The sequence below is a fragment of the Medicago sativa genome, chromosome 2, assembly GCF_051527215.1.
Source record: "Medicago sativa cultivar Bolivia chromosome 2, Bolivia_mono, whole genome shotgun sequence".
NCBI lineage: Eukaryota > Viridiplantae > Streptophyta > Magnoliopsida > Fabales > Fabaceae > Medicago > Medicago sativa.
In genome coordinates, this window is record NC_140750.1 from 65809352 (window position 1) to 65818512 (window position 9161).

Here is a 9161-nt window from a genome sequence, read left to right on the forward strand (position 1 = left end):
TCCCAATCATCGAAGGTAATCCCAAATACTTTCCGGTACCCATCACATGTCGGACACCAATAATGCGTGACAAATCTTCTTGTACCGCCCTACTCATATTGCGACTGAAAAACACCTCAGACTTTGATAAGTTAATTTCTTGTCCAGATGCTGATGCGCATACTATTAATTAAATGGAATAATTTTTTTTTGCAAAAAATAGAGGTTATGATTAAAAAAAATATTAATACCACATTAAAAACCGACAATAAAACTATTTTAAAACATTTTTTGTGTGGTAAATATAACATTAAAAATGAGACTGTGGATGTACTATAGTTTGGTGAGGCAGCATGTGTTCAACTGATTTTTAAGATTGGGCTCCTATGAAACCTCAATATCCTATATTTTAGAATCCAAACTCATAGCGTTATTTTTATTAAAAAAAAATATGAGCAATGATATTTGAACAACTATTTTTGTACAATTTTTGGGACAACCTTGTTTTTCTCTCTTCTCATTGGTCAAAAACAATGGAGAGAGAAAAAGAAGATAATGTAAGTATGAGAGAGAAAGTTGTACAAAAGTTGTACAAAAATGGTTGTACAAATATCATTTCTCAAAAAATATCAATTGGATTGTAATTTTAAATTTTTTAACAGTGGTTTACCTTAGCAAGCTTTTTTAATTCGTTACCGTGATGAAAATTTAACTGTCCTGTTCTATTATTATGAATTCAAACTCATAGCGTTATTATTGTTATTTTTTAATAGACCAAATGACAAAACAAGTCGCACATAAGTGACGAGGATCGAATCCCGATCATGACATCACTTTTAACAATTTCAGCATATTTAACAATTGAGTTTTTTTTTTTTTTTTGACAGACGCATATTTAACGATTGAGTTAGGACTTCCAGTTAGGATTTCTAAGACTTCTGGACATGAACCTGTTATTATTATGATTAAATAATTGATTTTTTTAGAGATTTAAATAATTGAATTTCAACAATTCCATTCTTAAGCTTAATTGAATTTTAACATTTCCACTCCATAGCATTTCAGATGCCTTGTGATCAAATTCCATCAAGTCTTTCATTGAGTGATCAGTTTTCTTTTTTTTTTTGTGAAAGCACACTAATTTTGCAGTGCATAAGATCCAAATTGTTTAAATTTAAATAAAAGAATGTAAAATCAAATTTCTTATCCCAAAAGTATCACTATCACTTAAAAACTTACAACTACAAACTTGAGCCTGAGTTTTTCTATACACAAGAGAATTTTGCAAATCTATTTTATCTTATGCTGTTATAAATAAATTTCTAGACTGAACAATGGCTTTAGTGACACTAAATTTTGCATCTATGCTATATATTAGAAACTGATTTACTTGGACAACAACATATTGAATTCCACAACAACAAAAAACTCAAGGCAACAAGTATAAAAGAATCATCATTTCTAATTTCAATAAGCTTTTCCCATACTCGCGTTACTCTACATTTCCCGATTACATTAATCGGTTTCTAAATTCCTGGTGTACATTTTTTTTCTTCTTTTTTCTTTTTGTTTAACAATGTTTCCCCCCTCCCCCCATTTCCCCCCTAAGTGCATGAATGGAATGATAACCTATCTTCATCCAATAAGCACAAGAACAAGGAAATAAATGAAACCCCGCTAATATTACAAATCTCACTCACTTTTCTGTACAGGTTTTTGCCAGCTTATGGAGAAGGTGATCTCAACTGCCTTCTGAGCTGATATCAACTCGCTCTCCGCTGTGACATATAGTCATACACATATTCTATGGTCTCTTATATTCGAAGTGGCAATCCAAAATTTTGGAAAGTTCTAATCTCACCTCGAAGACCAGCAGTAACAATCACCATACCCCAGGCTGACATTTTTTGACTTACCCCATTTGTGAAATCCATACTGACACGAGGGCTTTGATTTCTTGCAGCTAGAAGAAGTTTTTCTTCCGGCCATGTTGCAGAAATTCTATCGAAGAAGTAACTGTTTGTCGCACTCGCAATGGTTGCATGGTGTGGACTATTATAACCTGAAGCAGATCGTGAACCCTCGACACCGAAGTTTTCCTCTACAGGTGTAGGAGGATGATTGGCTGATGCGATTTCGTCGTTGTTGCTATCAAGCTCGGTTTGTGCTCCAGAAAATGTATCATGCATGTCCCATGCATCACCCATACCAGGCCAGGGAATGGCTACTGACACATCTTTACAGTGAAAATGTTCATAGGACTGTGTCACGGTGACACCTTTACTTCTGTTGGGCCTGCAATCGGCTTCATTTTTCCAGATGTATACATGGGAATCCTCACTTGCAGCAACAATATATTTACCATTTGCTGTGAGGGAGGCTGAAATCTGGCTACTTGCATTTCGAAAGCCTGCAAGAAACTTACATCAGTTTGATCAGCACGAATTGGTTTGAGCATATAATTAAATACAATTTATCATACAAATGGTCAATTCACTTGTTATATGATCTTTTAAATAAATTTTACTTGTTGTTTGCTCGTGTTACACACCTTTAAACTTATGAACCAGATCAATACCATCAACAACCCGTATTCGAGAATCAGCAGATGTGATAAGTACTTCTGATGAACTTCCTGGGGCAAACTGTTCATAAAATGCAAATACAAAGACAATCATAAGCATCATAACTTTGGTACAGCTGTAAGCCAGTAAATCATTAAATTACCTGGAAACCAGTAATTTTCTTGTGATTTGATTTCTTTTTCTTGTTCTGCAGATTGATCTGACTTTTCTGTTGCAACTTATTTTCTGAACAGAATATAAAAACAAGATGTTAACCAGTGGCCACAATTGTCAGAATAGAGTATAGATAAATAGACACAATTATTATATAAAGAAAAGAAAAAGCCTCTGACAGTACCAGATGTATTATATAAATGACAGCTACCCTTGTATGAACCAACTAGTGCACCCTGCACAGACAATTTAACTAAGTTGTAAGTTAACTGTTGAATTTCTGAAGTCTGAAATGGATGCATATTAACCTTGAACCAACCTGACCATCAGGTGTATAACAAGCAGCAGTGACCATCTCATGAAGATCGATCCAATCAACAACTTGTCGATCCGGAATGCTCCATATGCGAACCTTAGCATCCAAAGATCCACTAATGAAGTATCTATCATCAACAGGATTAAACTGGATGCAAGTTACTGTGCCAGACAGAAAGCAGATAGAAACGAAAAAAGGTATAATTAGCAAAGAAAAAAAACGGAGGGAACGAGGGTATTAAATTGCGTTAACTCCTAAATTTTAACCACCCTATAGGATATTAAAGAACTCCTGTATAACTTGTCCTATATGCAGTGAAGACAAATATTATGATAAAATTGTGCCTTGCGCATAATTGGTCTCAAAAACTATATCTTGAATCAGATTGGATAGGGATAGGACAGACTTCAAATCTAATTCAATTTTTAATAGGGAAGAGGCAGCAGAAACTTCGATAAAAACACATAAAAAGTACACGGGTGCTCTGTTATATATACATGCACATTAGAGTGGCCTACATGACTGCAACTCAGGTTTAGGGAGTCTGAAGATAAGTTTATTGCAAGATGATAGAATGATTACATTTACTCACCATAGTCACTGTGTGAAAAAATCTTCAAACAAGACTTGCTAGACAAATGCCACAGCCGCACTGTTTTGTCCATTGAAGATGAGAGCAAGTGCTGTGCAAAATGCGAAGTATAAACATTACAAGGATGATCTAAACACTGGTATTTTAATTAGTATTTCAAGAACAAAAAGAACTGATTTATGAAAAATATTTCAATTTTAAATATTATTCAACAGACATTAATAGAAAGAAAAAAAAAAAGTATCTAAATAAATAAACCAATAAACCCCTGCCCAAAGAATCTATTCAAAATTCAAAGAAATTGTCTCAGCTAGCTATGCTATCAATCATCATAATTCATTCTTCAAATTTTAATAACTACCAGAGGTGCTCATGCTAGTCCCACCGGTGTTACCATAACAATAAGGTATGAATCAAATAGGATGTTGCAATGCCTAGTTTACATAAACATCCTCTCCAATGTAAACTAAAGGGGGAAGTTTGGCAAACTAAACAAATCAGTACAAAACTTTCAAAGGTTTTTTCCCCTCTTTAATAGGATCCAAACCTTTTATGTTAAATATGGTTTCATAAAACAATATAAACTAGAACCAATTACAAATAACTTTTGTCTATCGTAACATTGAATGTGAAGTGGTTTAACAACAAAAATAATTTGGTAAGTGAGCAAGTCATTAAAATTTCAAACACATTTGTTGAGCTGGGGAAATAAATACAATTTTAGTTTTGTGGTAAAAGGATGGATTACAGCCTACTTAATCAGAAGTTAATTTTAAAACAATATAAATTTACTCTTCCATTGTAAAGACATCAACATATTGTCTAGTTTAGCATTTAGCAACTCCCCACCCCAAGTTACAAATAACCATCCTAAGTAAGTTACCGCTTTATTCAACAGACATCTTAATTTCTCCACATCACAGTTCACTAAAGCAATTGCAGTAAAAAATTAAGATATACTCAACCATGTTTCCTTGTCAAAGAAAATATCAAACATAAAGAAATCTCTAAACGCACTGCTACCATGTTGTGTGTAAGTTGCCTCCCTAAATTGTTCATTTTAAATGCCGTCTTTCCAAGAAAGGCCTAGAATCACAACGTAACTCCGTTGGAAAAATAAACCATTTTAGACCCATTAAAAACGAAGTTTATAAACACAAATTTGAGTCTGATTGAGTAGGAGAGAAGAAAAAAGATCCAGAAATCTTTTCACTGTGACAACTTTTCCTACTTGTTCCCACAGTACAGGTTTTTAAGACTGCAATAATGCAACCGAAAGGAGAGTCACTAAAACTAGCAATAGTCCTGTATGTACTCTAATAACTAATAACTAGTACAAGACATTTTTAACACTTAAATGTACTCTTATACAACTTGGAACCAATTTTAACAGTTAAATGTACACTTATATGCAACTTGGAACTAATATCTGTCCCTTGATGCCTGTTCAGCCACTTGAAAACAATTCCACCCAATTATAAAATCAATACTGAGTTTTGTGATATAAGCACAAAAATAAAACTAAAAATTGTTCAACAAAAGCCAATTCATCAGTTCATCGGTCAATAATAGAAAACCTTTTAACAAAAGCCAACGATGCCATATAAGAGTGAATAGTAAATTTTACAAACATAGACACCGAGTCATCGAAAACACTCAGCAATGCCAAAACAAAAAGACCTATCCAAAAAACAGAAGCTAACCTGAGACTTAGACCAAGAGAGGTCAAGCACATCATGCAAATGACCTTTAAAGGAGCAAACGGGTTTTTCAGTGAGTGCAAACACATGTTCGGGAACCACAAACTGGTCCAAACTCAACGACTTCCTACTAACGGACGACCTCCCCTTTCTCTTCCTCTCCAGAAGATTATCCGCCAAAGGAGACAACGTCACGGGTTCCGGCGACCCATTAACAAGAAATAACATATTAACATTAACATCCTCCTGTTTCTCCATAAGCAACAACTCCCCTTTCCTCTCAGACTCCACAACCTGCCAAACATGAATCACACAATCCTCACCAGCACTAGCAAGATATTTCCCATCTAAACTAAACTTAATACTCCAAATTGATCCATTATGAGCTTGAATCTCTTGACTCTTATACAATGCAGTTAACTCTTTACATGATTTCCCATATTGTCTCACTCTCACCCTCTCAGGTCCATGAAATGACCCATCTTGACTATCATCCGTAGCCGAGCTCGACCTCCTCCCGCCTTTCTCCGACGAAGTATCTCTCTCATCACTACTCCTCCTCTCCTTATGACCCGCCATTGAACTAGCAACACTCTTGATACTCTTCAACCAACTCCCTCCTTTCTTCTTCCCCTTAGAACAACCTCCATTACCATTACTCCCATTTCCAACACCACCACCGGCTACATCACCGGTCTCCTCATGATTCTGCCGGCGCATAAGCTCCTGCACAATCGGAGATTGACCAACCGTCATCTCAAATTCCTCCATAGTCAACTGTCTCCCAGTACCAACCTCCTTCACTTTATTCCACATTCCATCTTCTCTAACTTCTTTCACAACAAATTCTTTTCCATTATCAAGATCTCTTATGGTACAAGCTTGTTCTTCCCCTTTTTCAATTTCATCGCATTCTATTTCACCCGTGTCCGGCAAAGTAGAAGAATTCCCCGGCAAGAAATCAACACCGGAATGACTTCTTCTAGAAGAATTCTTTCCGGACGGAGGTTTAGCCGGGGATCCGCCAGAATTACCGGGAACAGTACTATTTACATTTACAGTAGAAGAAGAGATAAAACAGGAGTTGTTGTTAGAATTGTTGTTGTTGTTATGACCGTCAGATTTGGATCGGAATATGGCATTGTAAGGTGGGATTGGGTTACCACGTGAAAGGGCAAAATCGGAAGAAAGACCAATAGTTTGAAGAAGACGAGTACGACGTTCTGAAACGGAAGAAGGTTGAGAGATCCATATGTCGTAACTGTTAAGGGCAAAATTGTAATTACAATTATTGTTGTTGTTGTTTTCTTGGTCTTCGTCTTCTTGGTCAGAGTTGGAGTTGGAACAAGAGCAGGAAGAGGAGAGAGAGAGTAAACGGTCGTTTGATTCGTAGAAGAAATCTTGTTGGTCTAGTTGTTGGTGTTGATGTTGTTGTTGGAGTTGGTCTTCTTGAGAAATGAGAATGGGTTTGTTCATGGTTTTAAGGGGTTGTTGAGATTGAGATTGGGATTGGGCATTCCCATTTCAATGAAAATGCCCTTCCCTGAGCAAATGTTAGTGTGGTTAATCAAAATCGATCTGATCAAGTTTTTTAGAATGGAGGATTTTGAGATCCAATTGGGGGAGTGTGAAATTTGAGAGAGATTTAAGAGAGGGTTGATTTGTGAAGAATGAATGAGTTAAGGTTTGTGTATGGTGAGAGATTGGAGCGAGGTGTTGGGGTTCGGCCAGAGAGCAAATGTTTCTGTGTAGAGAGAGAGAGAAAGAGGAACATAGAGAAAGAGAAGGAGAGGCTTCCTTTGTTATTATTAATTTTTTATAATTTAAAAAATAAATTAAATATTAAGATTCTTACCATAATAACTCCATAACTTTTTTTTTGTTGGGTCTTGTTAACCAGTGCCCCCGGGGCACTGGTTAAGGAACCTAAAAAGGGAAATTTTAAAGTAAAAATAACACTTTTTATGCTTTTGAAGAGTTGACAGCACAAGTTCCAATGTAATACTTTCTACATTTGATTCCTTAACCAGTGCCCCGGGGGCACCGGTTAACATTTCCCTTTTTTGTTAGGAGAACTCCATGAGTTATTGAGTTGCTAATTTAAAATACAAAAATTATAACTTTCAATATATTAAAGTGTAATCAGGATTGGGTAAGTTTTTTTTAAGGGAAAAGATTAGATAAGTTGAAAATATAAATCAGATAATTTAAATTGATTTGGTTATTTTATGGTTTTGATACAAACTAAAACAAATTAAATAAGTACAAATTTTATTGGGTTTCACTTTTGTGTCCATGACCTTGATGAATAAGTGATGTGTTTGGAATTTGAGTTTCGGCTCTGCATATATTATGTAATGTCCTTACCAATGATTTAAATTCACGAGGACTTAATTAAGTATTTTTCTTATCTAAATCATTTATTTTAATTATTTATCCATAATTATCATTCATGTAAATACACTACAATGACAACAAAGCTTTATCACATTAAGTGGGGGTCGACTACATGAATCAAACGACGTCGTGTTCTATCCAAAATCATGTCTTTCTCCAACTTATTTATCTTTATATCTTTTATAATAGTTTCTCTTGTAGTTTTTCTATATTTACTCTACCTCTAGCGACCTAACACCCTTTCATCTGATCTACTCTCCTTACTACCAAATCCACATGTCTTATCTCTACATGCTCAAACAACCTAAGTCGAATTTCTACTATTTTTTTTTTACTATAGGTGCTACCATAACTCTCTCTAATATCGACATTTCTAATTGTATCTCATCTAGTTTCACCACACATCCAAACAACATCCTCATCTATGCCACTCTTACTTTATATTCGTGTTGATTATTTACCGTCTAACACTTTGTCACATACAACGTCATCGGTCTTACTGTTGTATAATAAATTTTTCCCTTTAACTTAAGCGGTATTTTTGCATCGCGTAAAACACCTTAGACACTTCTCCATTTCAACCACCCAACTTTAATTTGATGGTTTATATCTCCTTCTATTTCTCCGACGTTTTGTACTATATATCCAAGATATCTAAACCGTGTAAATGTTGGTAGGATATGATCTCCAACTTTCACCTTTACGCTAAAAACACTTTGCCTCTTGCTAAAATTACATTTCATATACTATATCTCCGATGTTATGAAAAAAAAGTAAAATCTTATTAAATATTATTCTAATGATAAATTGAACTTAAGTACTATGACTAAAACTTTTTTATTTTAAAGAGCTCTGACTAAAACTTATTAACCAACTTTTCTTTAAGATGTTATCTAAAAAATAATACTGTTTGTATGTATTTTTCTTATCATGTGGTGCTTATGTACATGTTGCAGTGTATAAAATTTAGATATTTCAAAAAGCTATTTATTTTTAAGATTTAATAAAATTGTTTTCTTAATTTTTAAAAATATGAATTTGATTGGACTGAACCAGTCAAACCTCTTTTTCAATTGGTATGAATTTCGTGAGAAAATATTACAAAAATCAAATTAAATCAACCACATTTAATTGGTTTGGAGTTTTTCTCTCTCAAAAACATAATCAACACATATATGAAGAAATTAAAAATATAATATTTGATTAAAATAATTTATTTTTAACTTTTTTAATAAATAAAAGTATTCAGAGAGGGATTTTTTATTACTATTTGACTTGTGCTTTCAAGTCCCACTGCTTTGACTTGTGCTTTCAATTGTCCTACTGCATTAATCAGTATTTGTAAAGTATTCCTTTCATAACAAAATATAAACAAAATAATCCAAAATTTAAATTTATTTGGGTTAAATTTTTGAACCACATACATTTAGCTTTTTGGC

The 9161-nt window shown here is 34.2% G+C and overlaps 1 protein-coding gene across 1 annotated transcript; it reads right to left on the bottom strand.

Moving 5' to 3' along the window:
* Positions 1-1421: 1421 nt before the first annotated feature.
* Positions 1422-7099, bottom strand: LOC146949801 (uncharacterized). Its single transcript, XM_085745783.1, has 7 exons — positions 5329-7099; positions 3626-3716; positions 3037-3194; positions 2902-2953; positions 2707-2789; positions 2531-2624; positions 1422-2389 (listed from the first exon to the last, which is right to left on the bottom strand). The coding sequence occupies exons 1-7, from the start codon at positions 6799-6801 to the stop codon at positions 1794-1796; spliced, it is 2547 nt and encodes an 848-aa protein (XP_085601909.1). The 5' UTR covers positions 6802-7099; the 3' UTR covers positions 1422-1793.
* Between the last annotated feature and the right edge of the window lie 2062 nt (positions 7100-9161).